The 14,409-nt window shown below is 45.0% G+C and overlaps 1 protein-coding gene and 1 non-coding gene across 2 annotated transcripts in view; both read left to right on the top strand.

Annotated features, from left to right (window-relative positions):
* LOC113903039 (lipopolysaccharide-binding protein) overlaps positions 1-13,678 on the top strand; it is a 32,486-nt gene extending 18,808 nt beyond the window's left edge. Inside the window, exons 8-15 of the mRNA XM_027558564.1 lie at positions 1,066-1,242; positions 3,118-3,177; positions 5,122-5,289; positions 6,791-6,858; positions 7,379-7,421; positions 9,670-9,733; positions 10,749-10,825; positions 13,200-13,678. Coding sequence (XP_027414365.1) covers positions 1,066-1,242; positions 3,118-3,177; positions 5,122-5,289; positions 6,791-6,858; positions 7,379-7,421; positions 9,670-9,733; positions 10,749-10,825; positions 13,200-13,244 — 702 coding nt within the window. The 3' untranslated portion in view covers positions 13,245-13,678. The remainder of the gene's footprint in view (positions 1-1,065; positions 1,243-3,117; positions 3,178-5,121; positions 5,290-6,790; positions 6,859-7,378; positions 7,422-9,669; positions 9,734-10,748; positions 10,826-13,199) is intronic.
* Positions 11,216-11,288, top strand: TRNAE-UUC. The gene has a single exon. It is a non-coding gene; the product is annotated as a tRNA-Glu (tRNA).
* Positions 13,679-14,409: the final 731 nt, after the last annotated feature.

Below are 14,409 nucleotides of genomic sequence, written 5' to 3'. Positions count from 1 at the left end.
CCCTTTCTTGGGGCCTCCTGTTCCCCAGTTTCAGATCTGTCCCTGTGTCCCCATGGTTCCCACTGTGTCAAGGGCAGGACAATATGGAGTTGTGGGGAGTATTCCCAGAGCCAGGATCCGCCCATGGTGTCTTACATCACTTAGGCCTTGAAACTTCCTTCCTCCCCAGCCCCGCGCTCCACTCCTTCACCTATCCCACCATGCAGGTGACGTTAACCAGAGCAGGCCCTCAATGGCATTGAAGAGCTGGCCAAGAGGTCCTATAGGTTAAAACATCAAAGCTTCTGGTGAGCGTTTCATTATGGGATTTTGGACATACACTTTGACCCGAAGGAAAGCATCTTTTTTTAAAAAAAATTTTTATTGGAGTATAGTTGATTTGAGCGTCCCAGGTAACTCTAGTGATAAAGAATCCACCTGTCAGTGCAGGAGACATGGGTTCAATCCCTGAGTCGGGAAGAGCCCCTGGAGGAGGAATATGGCAACGCACTCCAGTATTCCTGCCTGAAAAATTGCATGGACAAGAGGATCCTGACAGGCCCCAGTCCATGGGATCACAGAGAGTCAGACACGACTGAGTGACAGCACACACACATAGATGATTTACAATGCTGTGCTAGTTTCGGGTGTACAGCAAGGTGAATCAGTTATAGATATACATATATCCACTGCTTTTTTAAAGATTCTGTTCCCATATAGATCATTACAGAGTACAGAGTAGCGTTCCCTGTGCTATATGGCAGGTTCCCATTAGTTATCTATTTTATATATATACACATATAGTGCATATGTGTCAGTCCCAGTTTCCCAACTTATCCCTTCCCCTACCTTATCCCCTGGTAACCATAAGTTGGTTTCCTACATCTGTGATTCTACTTCCATTTTGTAAACCAGTTCATTTGCATCATTTTTTTTTAGATTCCAAGGAAAACATCTTTAATGGTGGAATTTCAGGCAGCATCTCTAGCCCATGTTCCCTCATCAGACTCTATAGGCTCCTAGCTCAGGTGTCTAGCCCTGGGATAGACTTAGAAAAGTTCAAATGGATTCTATCTCTCTCTCTAGGGTGAAATTTTTAGCCGAGATGACCGCTTCCCAGTTGCTTTCCTTGCTCCTGTCATGAACCTTCCTGAGGAACACAGCCGAATGGTCTACTTTGCCATCTCTGATTATGCCTTCAACACCGCCAGCCTAGTTTATCATAAAGCGGGATTCCTGAACTTTACTATCACGGATGATGTGGTGAGAATCATAGCAGAATAGCTCTCACAAATGACTTCGTCACTTGGTCTTCCTTCCTCTTCCCTTTCCACCCATTTACATCAGTGAAATAGTAAACTATAACTAAGAAAAAAAAATCAAGAGCAGGAAAAATATGTTAGCACAATTTCACTTCTCACTTTGGCGGCCAGGAAGCTCAAAGTTCTTTCTCCATTATAACAATTGTGGAAGATCTTCTGGCTTGCTTATCCGTGTTTTACTTTTCCCTCCTGTCTAGATCCATTATCTTTGTCTGTGTGTGTGTGTGTGTGTGCTGTGTCTTCCTTGTGGCGCACAGGAGCTTCTCTAGTTGTGGAGCATAGGCTCTAGATCACATGGGCTCAGTATTTGCAGCACTCAGGCTTAGTTTTCCCATGGCATGTGGGATCTTAGTTCCCTGACCAGGAATTGAACCTGTGTCCCCTGCATTGGAAAGCAGGTTTTTAACCACTGGACCACCAGGGAAGTCCCTAGATTTGTTGTCCTCATGCATATTTTCTTTCATCCTGATGGTTTGTGGAGATTTTTAAGGTTTAAAGATTTTAGTGAATGAGACAGGATAATAGATAAATTCATGAACTGATAAACTCATAAGGTTTCATAGAATAGAAAATAAAGACCACGTTAAAAGTAAGGCACAATTATGAAGACACAGGACCCATAAATTGATTTTTTTTTAATCACAGATCTGTGTGGGTGCTTCCCGTAGTCAAAATGGAAAGAGTGCAGTATTTAGGGATTCACAGTGAAAAGAAGAAAAAGCGTCGCCCTAGCATTTACCTCTAAAACAACTGTCTCCAGTGCGGCTTTGTGTAAAGGCTACTACATTTTATAGTGGATCACATCATGAAAATTTCTTTCAGTTTCTTTCATATTTCTGGGTTTTAGGCAGCTGTTTCTTGTAGCTCTTTGTAAAAGCTGAAGCCTCGTGTACCATGTCAGGGTGGTGGAGGAAACACAATGCAATCCAAACTGGATGGTCCAGCCAATCCTGGTAATAAATTGGAGACCAGAGTGAGGGATGGAGTGATATTTGTCCTTTGAATGATTTCTCATCCAAGCCAGGGTCATTTACTTCTATTGTCATATTTGAGTCACCCTTCCCACCTGTGGTACAGACGTTTCCTTTAGTGGAAGGGATCATAGTAGCTGTGTCTTACTGAACGCCACTATGTGCTAGGCCTTGGACTAGATGCTTTATACTCACCATTCATTTAGCCCTCACAATAACCCGGTAAGTGGGAACTATAATTATCTCTGGGACCTCCAGGTGGCACTAGTGGTAAAGAACCCACTTGCCAATGCAGGAGACATAAGAGACCAGGTTCAATCCCTGGGTCAGGAAGATCCCTTGGAGGAGGGCCCAGCAACCCACTCCAGTATTCTTGCCTGGAGAATCCCATGGACAGAGGAGCCTGGTGGGCTACAGTCCATGGGGTCACAAAAAGTTGGACACAAATGAAGCAACTTAACACACACACATACACATACACGCACACATATAATTATCTCCGTTTTATAGGTGAGGAAGTTGAGGCTCAGAGAGGGAAAGGGACTCAGCTGGGATTACATAGTAACAAAGCCTAGAGTCAAACCTAGTTCTGTGAGACTGCAAATCTCACTCTTGTGGATCCTCTGATTGAGTCCTGCATGTCACCTACACCCCAAGGAGAGCAGCCAGGACCCCAGGGATTCATGTGCTCACGGTGAATGCAGAACAAGCATCTCGTTGTTGTCATGGTAACCACAAGCAGTCAAGAAGCTACATTGTTAAATACCCTCCCACTTCCCCATCTCTCTTCAGACCTTCAGCTCTGGCCAGAGCACCTAAAACCTCTTTGTGTCCCTTCATTGCAGATTCCGCCTGATTCTAGCATTCGACTGAACACCAAGTCCTTCCGCGCCTTCGTTCCCAGGGTAAGGCTTCCATTAGCCCTCAGGGTGCAGGTTGAGCCCCCAAAGCCTTCAGGGGTATTCTTTAAAACCTCCACCCTCCTCTCAGCTTGATCAAGAACCAGAAGGCCCACAATGGGGTCCCCAGTGAAGGCTGGGGTGCTGCAGGTTTCCCTTCAAAGTCAAAATGACAGAGGCCCAAACCCTGTGTCTCCTGGGACCACAGGCCACCCAGTCTCTTACTGATGATCTCTGACAATCCCAAGGAATACTGACAAGCACCACAAAATGTCCCAATTAAGGACACCAAGCAATTACAGAGGGTGTAGTAGGGGTCAGGCCCTGTTCTTGGTGGATTACAAAAATTGTCTTTTGAATGGCTAATAAATTCTAATGGTTCAAGATTCAAAAGACCTAAAAGATTATAGAGTGAAAATTCCCATCCACTCCTATCCCCTAAACACCCAGTTCACACCCCAAGTCTGTCAATATTATTAGATTGCACACACCCTTCTGGGGAGATTCTGTGTATATACGAATAAATGTTATTTGTCTTTCCTCTGTTTTTTTACACAAATGGAGGTATATTTTACACACCAGTTTTCACCTTACTTTTTCCCCTACTGTACCAGAAGATGATTCTGTATAGGTAGGGAATCCAGTTTGCCATTGTATTATGGATTGACCATAGTTTGAGTATCCCGTCTCCCATGGAACATCTCGTACATGGAAGGACATGTATGTTTTTTTGCTTTGCTACATGAGTGACACAGTGAATAACCCTGTAGCTCTGTCATTGCTGGACTAAGCTCTTTACGTGCAACGTCTCATTTAATCCCATAGAAATCTACCTGTCTTCTCCTCCACCTTCCGAGTCCCCTCAAGACGCAGCTCAGATAGGCAGTAGTGTTTAAAGTTCCTTTCAGAAGGCTTGATGATGGCTGAGAGGAATTATAATGGTGGGAAAATTGTTAAACTTCAAATACTGCAGTACCTGGGTCACCTCCTTCCGTAAGGCACCCCCACAGCAGGCCCATTCTCTCCCCAGAACCCCACAGCAGCCCAGCTTGCCTCCTACTGTTGGCACTAGCTTTGGAGGGACCTTGGCCACATCCTGGCTCCAACGGCCCTTTTTCCCCAGAAAGAGGAGGAAACTCCCCCTCCCCCTTCCTGCTCCCATCATAATCAACCTGACACAGAAGCAGCTCAGCTATCCTTCTGAGGTAAAGTGATTTATTTACCTCCTTAACCTTCTAAACATTTCCCTTTTACAATAGAATGTAGATTTTATATTTGCATAGCTAAAAGGCTCATGGGACTGTTCCTCCACCAACTTCCCCCCTACACGGAACAGTCTTGACCCCAAATTAAATTTTAATTAAACAGAAAATTGCCAGAACTTTTTAAATGGTAGAATCTAGGTGTGTCATATCTCAAAAGCATTGGCGTATGCAGTTATCAGAGTGGGGAGCGGGGGGAGCCAGGTGCGCAGGTTCTAGAGAAGCAATAGCTCTCACCGATTGCCCAGGGAAGGGTGTGAAAAGGAGTGAAAAAATTCAGTCCAACCTTTCTGGAGGAGTTTGGCAATACCTGGAAGAAGCTTTAAAAATATTCTTGCCTTTGGACTCCCCACGGAATGTATCCCCCAAAATAATAGCCAAGGGCACACAGGGGAGTGGTCATTAAAAGGCAACACTTTGGAGACAACTTGATATCCAATAAGATTAGATCAATTGCAGTACCCACACTCAGTGGAATAGAACACAGTTCAGCCAGGAGATAAACGATGCAGCCTTTATATGTCTGACATGGAAAGATGTCCAGTGATACCTTTAAGAAAACAAGGCACAGAGCAGTTTGTGGAAATTAAACTAACAGGTGGTCTCAGCTGCTCTAGCTCCCTCCAGGTTGTCCCAGCAAACCTGTGTATTTTCTTCTCTTGACAAAATCTCTTCATTCCACCCTCAGATAGCCAGACTGTACCCCAACACGAACTTGGAGCTCCAGGGAGCAGTGATCTCTGCCCCGTGCCTGAACTTCAGCCCTGGAAATCTGTCTACAGCTGCCCAGATGGAGATCGAAGCCTTTGTGCTCCTGCCCAACTCTGTCAAGGAGCCTGTCTTCCGGCTCAGTGTGGTAAGGTTCAAAGCCTTTGCAAATGTTGTTGCCTTTTCCTGCTGGTTCTTCCTCGCACTGACCACCTGGTTATTTCCTTAAGATCAATCTCAACTTAAGGATCCTCAGATAGGCCTTTCTCTTCTTTTTTTCCTAAGTTTATTTATTTATTTATTTTTGGTTGCTATGGGTCTTTATTGCTACACGCAGGCTTTCTCTTGCTGCAGCGGCTGGAGGCTACTCTCTAGTTGCGCTGTACAAGCTTCTCATTGTGCTGGCTTTTCTTGTCATAGAGCACGGGTTACAGGGCATGCAGTCTTCAGTCGTTGTGATGCACAGGCCTAGTTGCCCAAAGCATGTGGGGTCTTAGTTTCCAGACCAGGGATCGAACCCATGTCTCCTGTATTGGCAGGCAGAGTCTTAACCACTGGACCACCAGGGAAGTCCCAAGATTGGCCTTTCTTGATTGCCCTTATCCCTGATCTATCTTACAACCCTTGTCACTTTTTTCTAACGGCATCCTTTTATTTTTCTTCATAGAACTTATGTAAAGATACTTATGTAGCTCTTTGCAGGTTTACTTACTTAATGTATACTTGTTCCACTAAGTGAGTCCATAAGGAGAAGTCCAGATTTAGCGGCTAAACAGTAACAATTGCTCCCAGATGTTGTATGTGCAATTTAATGGTTGTCCTTGTTATCAAAATTGTCATCAGTATATTTAAATTAAAACGTAATTTATTATTAATACTGTTATTATTCCTTAGAGCTGAATCTTGGCCCTGAGATAGCTAGAAAGGATCCCTTTAGAGATCTCCAGAGATAAGCCTCTGTACCTTGGTGGCTCAGACAGTAAAGAATCCGCCTGCAATGCAGTAGACTCGGGTTCGATCCCTGGGTGGGGAAGATCCCCTGGAGGAGGGCATGGCAACCCACTCCAGTATTCTTGCCTGGAGAATCCCCACAGATGGAGGAGCCTGGTGGGCTGCAGTCCACGGGGTCGCAAAGCGTCAGACACGATGAAGCAACAAAGCACCGCACATCTTCCCTTGGTCATCTGTTCAGAGTTTAATTGCTGTCGTAGTCAGCCACGCCATGCTTAAGTCACTTCAGTCATGTCCAGCTCTCTGTGACCCTGTGGACTGTAGCCCTCCAGGCGCCTCTGTCCATGGGATTCTCCAGTCAAGAATACTGGAATGGGTTGCCATGCGCTCCTCCCGGGGATCTTCCCAACCCAGGGATCGAACCTGGGTTTCCTGCATTGCAGGTGGATTCTTTACCACTAGTGCCACCTAGGAAGCCCATCATAGTGAGCAATTTCAAGTAAAAATGTTCAAGTCCAAGTTCAATCGTTTATTAGCACCTACGATGAGCTTCCTGGTAACCTACAGTCCAGTGGGCAAGTTCCTGCTTTAACTCAGTGAGGTACCGTTTAGAGGAGACAGCCAGTTCTCGTAGTTACGCATCCTGTACACAACAACCTCCTTCACTCAGACCTGTTTCTTTTTACTGGAATTTCCAGGCCACTAATGTGTCTGCCATGTTGACCTTCAACACCAGCAAGATCACTGGATTCTTGGAGCCAGGAAAGTAAGTCAGCATGCTGCCCACGTGGGGGCGCTCAACTGGGCTCACTCCATCTGACGCTGCAGCTGATTCAGTGCAGCTGGAGGTGGGATGTAACTGGATCCCCCTTCAACGTTAGGGCCCACCACTGGGTGGGGAAGCAAACTTAAATTTTAGCCCAACTGGACCAATTCTTTCCCCCCACTGGTCCTGTCTCCTTAAACTTCCTTTCCACCATTACTTCCAAACGTCTAAAGAATTTACTGTTTTTCCTTTATCTATGAATTTTAGATATCAGCAATATTGACTTCCTGAAATTACAGAGATTGAGTTCTTTTACACTCCACACTTCCCCTCTGCAAGCCTTCCCAGTAAAGTCGTATCGTTGTTTTTGGTTCCTCAATAATCTTTTTCACTTTCACTCTACCACACCCTTGGCCCTATGCCTTCTCCAGTTGGTGTTTCCTTCTTCTGGGGGATCCCCACATTAGGTTTCCCTTGAACATAATGCCCACATCTCTGAATCTTCTCTGATTTGTTATAGGATACAAGTGGAACTGAAAGAATCTAAAGTTGGACGATTCAATGTAAGTTATTATTGTTTTTATTTAAGAAATGATTAGGGTAGTAATTTAGAGTATTTACTTAGCAATGCTTTGGCAGCTGTAATAGAGAAGGAGAAGAGTTACTCTCGGCCCTAGAAATCATAGAAGTCCCTAAGGACATGAAACATAGGGCAGAAGAACAGTTACCTCCCAATATTAGATTAAATTAAATCATTTGGTGGACAGAATTCTTTTAATTGCAAGGGGAAAAAAGGCTAACTAAAAGTGTCTTAAGCAAAGAGGAGGAATGAATAGGATCATATACTAAAAAACAAAAATAAAAAAGCTAAGGATAGAGGTTTCAGGCACAGCTGGATCCAGGTGTTCAGATTAGTGCATCAATTTGAAAAGGCAGGGAAAGTTATTATAGGACTGTATGAAATCATGTGTGCAAAACTTCTGAAAACTGTAGTGCACTATAGAATTTAAAGAATCTTTCATGAATTTTTTAAGAAGAAAAAAGAATATATATATATATAAAGAGAAGAATCTCTGTCTCTCCATTCTGCTTTCATCTGTTTGCTTCATTCTCAGGCAGGTTCTTCCCATTGGTGGAAAATTCCCAAATTTCCTGTAGTTTTATTAAAAAAAAAAAAAAAACCTACCAAAAAAAAAAAAGATTGTGTGCTAGTCCTCATTGGGTTATTCTTAATCAAGTGCCCGTCTTTAGCCAAACATCTTGGCTGGAAATTGGACAAAGCCAATCAACCAGCATGGGTTTCATCTCCCCAGAACCGAGATTTGCAGTCCCAAACCACGTGGACTGAGATAGGAAAGGAGCATTCCCCTGAAGAAAATAGGAATTCTCTTATTTAAACAAAAGGAACTGATGGCTGGGCAGGCAAAACCAAGAGATGATTTCCACAAAGAGGAAAACGTGGCCGTGGTGAAACGGCCTCATATGAAAGGAGAACAGAGAATGGGAAGATTTGCGTGGACTGAAACACTCAGGAGAGATTTCTGAAGAGGGAAATTGGGGTGATGTTCCTCCTCACAGGTCAAGGAGGAGATGGAAAGATTTTAACCTACAGTAGTTGGCTACCTTTTTACCATCCTATGGATACTGGTCCTCTCCGACCCCTCTCTACCTGCTCTCCACTGACCAGACTTTCCCTCAGGTACAAGAGGACATAAACACATAAGTGTGAGGAGAGACACTGCTCACAGAGACCCCGAAGGATGACTCCTTTCAGAGAATGAAGGATGAAGTGAATAATGGCACACTAATACTGTGTCCGTGCGTGGCATGTAAAAATGTGCTGTGAAGTAAATTATTCGTATGTAAAGAGTCACAAAAAGTCATCCTGGGACTTCCCTGGTGCAACAGTGCATAAGAATCTGTCTGCCAATGCAGGGGACATGGGTTCGATCCCTGATCCTGGAAGATTCCACATGCCACGGAGCAACCAAGCCCAAGCACTGCAAGTACTGAAGCCCATGTGCCTGGAGCCCATGCTCACCACAATGAGAAGCCCGTGCAACACAACTAGAGAGGAGCCCCCACTCACCACAACTAGAGAAAGCCCACGCGTAGCAACGAAGACCTAGCACAACCAAGAAAAGATATTTTAAACTAAATAAATATTTGTTTAAAGTCATCCTATCAGATTTTCCCAACATCGACTGTAAAAAAAAAGACCTGTAGACTCATATAAATCTGGATTCCATTTCTAGAAAGTCACTTTCATTCCGTGGGCCTTAGTTTTCTTATCTGTGAAATGGGGGCATTAATATTAACTTTGAAGACTTATAGTGAATCTTATATATATATATATGTCATGCTCTGAGTCCTATACCTGGTACACACTGAGTTAAAAGTTGGGTTTCATAATTTTTGTTTCAACTTTAAAATCATTTTTTGTTATATAAGTGATTTCAGAAAACATTTTCACTGCAAAAAGAAAAATTAAATACTAAATTTAAGGCTAAGCCAAACCTTGATGTTCTTCCTAGAGGAAAGATTGTGTAGGTGCGGTGGTTGTACAGTCTTCCAAAATTTTCTATCGCTTTGTACACATATGAACGCGCATCTCAAAATAGTTTTATTTTATAAAACAATAGCATGATGTTGGTATCTACCTGAAATTTGCTTTTTTTTTTTTTTTTTTCAAGGCTTTTGCCACGTCAGCATTTACAGAACAACCCTACCCCCAAGGGTGGCTCTTTGTAGGTTTGTTGGTGGGCAAGATAGTACACGTGGTTATGGTGTACCTCTCCTATTCTCCACTAGGTGGAGCTGTTGGAGGCACTGCTCAATTATTACCTTCTCAACAACTTTTACCCCAAGGTCAATGGTAAGAATCACTATGGACTTTTCTAAGTCAAGAGTGGACACTGCTCTTCGTGGGAAAGAAAGCTGGAACAAGGGCTCTCCTGCAGGCTGCGTGATCTGGGCGAGTCACTTATCCTCTCAGTTTCAGTGGCCTGTCTGGGAGACGGGAGTGTTGAAGTCGGCCTCATCTTCTTCCACGGTTCTAAGGAGGGTTGGGGACACGGGCAGTTTTGGGAGCATAGGAAACCTCCTCCTAAGAGAGAAAGAAGGGCTCACAGAAGTGCCCACACACACCCTGAAGTGACAGATCAAAGACTGAGAACCAAGTTAACACGCAGAGCACAAGGCAAGGTGCGTGCGTGCTCAGTCGTGTCTGACTCTTGGCGACCCCGTGGGTTGTAGCCCGCCAGGCTCCTCTGCCCACGGGAATTCCCAGGCAAGAATTCTGGAGTGGGTTGCCCTTTTCTTCTCCAGGGGATCTTCCTAACTGAAGGATCAAACACATGTCTCCTGTGGCTCCTGCATTGGCAGGATTCTTTACCGCTTGAGCTACCTGTCCACCTCTAAATTTACATTTCCCAGTTAGTTGCCGATTCCTTTGTCAAAAACTAAAGCATAAAGACCTAAACCCTCTTTCCATGAAGCCGTGCTTCATTTGGCTGCAGTAGAAAGCAGGATACAGGTCGGGGGCCAAGAGCAAGTACCCACTAGCTTCTTATCATGAGTGGACGCTGCCCCATCCTTGCCTCTACCTCCACAGAGCACCATGGCTGAGAGTTCAGGCTCCTATGTCAGCCTGCCTGGCGTCAAGCCTCAGTTCTTCCACTTTCTAGCTGTGTGACCTAGCACAAGTTACTTGGCCATTCTGTGCTTCAATTTCCTTCTCTGTAACGTGAGAATAGTAATCCCAATCTTCAGTTATAATTAAATGGGAATATACTATGTATGGAGTTTCCAGAGAGGAACTTTTTTTTGGTAAAATTTTCTCCATAATTATTTACTAACCAGTCTCTCAACATTCTGCCTCTACCCTCCAGATAAGTTGGCAGAAGGCTTCCCCCTCCCTCTGCTACGGAAAATTCAGCTCTACGACCCCATTCTCCAGATCCACAAGGTCAGTGGGTTCAGCGGGTCTCTGAGGATTTGGGGAGGGGGTTGGTGAGCTTTCCTGGTTGGCAGGCTATAACTCAGTGGGTGGGACCCAGCCCAACCCTGCAGCTGGGAAAGCCTGGACAGGGTGTGGAACAATTTGGGGTCAGCTGGGATGTCATGAAGACATCCACATGTCCTTTATAAGTGGCACCTAATAAAGTGTCCTTTATTAGGGCAAGAAGGATTTGACACAATCTGTGTCACAATTTTTCCACACCTACCTCCCACCATGGGTGACCAAGGGGAACCTCAGAATGAGCTCATTTTGAAAATACAGCAGTCCTAAACACACCAATAGTTCAGGTTCTGAAGGGCATTTGTACATTTTTGAAATTTCTCATTTCTTGGGATTTCCCTAGTGGTCCAGTGGTTAGGACTCAGCACTTTCACTGCTGAGGGCCCACGTTCAATCCCTAGTTAGGGTACTAAGATTCCACAAGCCTCACTGCATGGCCAAAACATAGATTGGAATAGAATGGAATGGAATAGAATGGAAAAGAATAGAATAGAATTTCTTCTAATTACTTAAGTGGAAGAAGTTTGTCGTGGATTCATGTTTGGTGTGCTGCCCCTCATAAACCCATCGCCCCACCACACCCACAGCCTGACTTACGTGTCCTTCCTTCAAGCCTGTTGTTTTCTCTAAGCACTTTTTGAAATTGTTTTGGATAGTTGCCTTGCTACCTCTCAGACTTGTTTTTCTTTCTTCTCTTTTTTTCTTTTTGTTGGCAATTGAGTCTCCTCTCCACCTATGTTGAATACTGTCCCAACCATGCCATGAACCATCGTTTATAACTATTTGAATGTCAAGGAATATGTCTTATTCTTCATTAGACTCTCCACTATTCTAGCCGGGCATTTTATGCGCCATCTGTGCCCCACGGTTCAGGTTATCTTTCTAGAACAGCATCTGTGAGGTGGGATGACTGGGTTGGCAGCCTTGTGAGCATTTAAGGGCATACTGCTTTGTGCCTGATACATAGTCAACATCCAGCAAATAACAGCTACTGAAGAGAGTGACAGGCAGCAGAGTGATCAGAAACATTGAAACAGACATCACCTGTCACATTTGAAAAGCAAATGTCTGGAGCCCTTTTGGACCCAGAGATAGTCAACATCCAACTCTTATTGAGAGTTTGTAAGGAGTGAGACAGATCATTGTTGAAAGCAAGGACTGAGTGACAGCTCACTCAGCTGGTCTCAGTTTCCTCCTCTGTCAAATGAGATGTAGCCCAAACCTTACTGGGCTCTTGTGAAGATTAGAGCTTTTAGCTACTTGGCGTAATGGAAGTCATTAGAAGATTCGTTAGATTGACCCTTAAGCGACGAGTTTGAAAGTCCCCAGATTCGCTTATATGCAGATTTTTTTTCAATGAAAAGTGAAAGTCATTCAGTTGTATCCAACTCTTTGCAACCCCATGGACTATACAGTCCATGGAATTCTCTAGGCCAGAATATTGGAATGGGTAGCCTTTCCCTTCTCCAGGGGATCTTCCCAACCCAGGGATCAAACCCGAGTTTCCCTCATTGCTGGCGGATTCTTTAGCTGAGCCACAGCTGAGCCACAAGGGAAGCCCAAGAATAACGGGAGTGGGTAGCCTATTCCTTCTCCAGCGGATCTTCCTGACCCAGGAATTGAACTGGGGTTTCCTGCGTTGCAGGTGGATTCTTTACCAACTGAGCTATCAGGGAAGCCCTTTTTTTCCCATAGTAAATACTAAGTTATTACACCATCTGCACAGCTGGTTGAATCTGGGCATGCTGAACCACAGATGCGAGGAATCATGGATACAGAGAGCTGACTATAAGCTCTACATGGATTTTCCACCCATGGAGCATCAACGCCCCTAGTCCTCATTTAACAACTGGTCAACTGTATATATAATGACATGCATTAGAATTTTGAGGGCAACTCTGCCAATGTGTTTTCGCCCCAAAAACCAGGGAAAGAATTGGATTTTGCTCTGCGTTCAGAATTCCCATGCCTTAGGTGATGGAAACTTATGAGGGGGTAGGAGAGTAAACCCCAGCAGCTCACAGTTTTGTGTTATTTGCCAAGGAGAGAGAATTTAGGTGACATGAAGGACATTTATGAGGTCTGCCAGAAAGCAGCAGCTTGGGAAATGACAGATAAATTGCCACCTTAGAGAAGGTAGCCGGCAAAAGCTGTGCTTTATGGAGACCTTGGGGACAGAGACACAGGCTCGATTTATGTGCTGACCTGGTTTCTGACAGAGCGTGTGCTTCCCCAGATGTGGGCCTCCCTTTAAATCAGAGATGCGTCTTTTTGGAGTAGAGGATGCTTTCACCATCCCATCCTGTCTTGTCTCTCCTAGGACTTCCTGTTTTTGGGGACCAACGTTCGGTACCTGAGAGTTTGAGGGCAAGGTGAAAGACAGGGCTTGGAGGCCACAGCTGGATCGCCAAGTTGCATTTCCAGATGTGCAGCACTTTCCTGGAGATTCTGGGAAGAAGAAGACGTCTCTGCTATCAGCTGTGGGGACTTGGCCTCTTCCCCCACCCTTTCAGCAGGTGCGCCCACACCCTCTCTGACTCCAGACTTTACCTTCCCACCAGAATAGACCATCCTCACCCACTAACCTGTCCTATCTTTAAGGGCAGGTACTGTCTTTTTTATTCACCACCGAATCTGTGCCTAGCAGAGTGCTGGCACTTGGTTGGTCCTCAATAAATATTTATTGAATGGCTCAATGAAGGAACCACCTGATACTTCAGCTGAACTGCCGTACCACCCACCCTCCACTACCTAAGGGGTCTTTGGATGGTCAGTTCCTTCTGTGGTCTCCAAGGATGAGCCCTGACTGCATTCTCATTTCTCGGCAATGCTGTTGTGGAAACCTCCATGAGGGAACGTGGGATTTTTCTCCCTGCTCAGCCCTGGAGCTGGTGCTGATTCTGGCTCTCTCAGGCACTTGTCTGTCTCAGTTCATGGACAGTTCATGAGCTCCTTCAGTATGCCCCCCCTCCTTCCTTCCCTCTCTGCCTGCTACAGACAGAGGAACCAGGGGATCTCCCAGAGCAAAAACTCAGCTTCCTGCTGCTTTCCCCACATTGAAACTGGTGTAAATTAGGAGGAAATGGATCCGTCTAGGTTTTGAGTCCAACCCAAATATAAAGCTCATCCCACTGATGTTTATGAGCTTCAAGCCTGGAGGAAGAAGCCGTGATTTCTGATTACTGAACAACCTACCTTTGATCAGACTTTACCAAAGAGTCATTTCCAAGTTATGTGTTTGGGCCCCCAGGGACTGGGAATCAGAAAGCTTGTTGGATATTTTTTTAATTGTGTTATTGAGCACATGGATGGAGCTGCCGGCTAGCAGATAATTCACAGGGAATAGACCCATTTACCCTGTGTGTGACAGAGATGAATTCCAAGTTGGGACGATGCACTGTCACCCAGCTAGCGGTGGGGTAAGCCACGGCTTCACCTCATCCCTTTTGTGCACTTGTTCACCACCATCATCCACCCCAGTGATGGACTGTGAAGGGCTTGACTTCATCCAGCATTGGCCATGTGGCCCT

Source organism: Bos indicus x Bos taurus, chromosome 13 (genome assembly GCF_003369695.1).
Source record: "Bos indicus x Bos taurus breed Angus x Brahman F1 hybrid chromosome 13, Bos_hybrid_MaternalHap_v2.0, whole genome shotgun sequence".
Lineage (NCBI taxonomy): Eukaryota > Metazoa > Chordata > Mammalia > Artiodactyla > Bovidae > Bos > Bos indicus x Bos taurus.
Note: the sequence above shows the minus strand (reverse complement) of the source record. Positions and strands in the feature narration are given on the sequence as shown.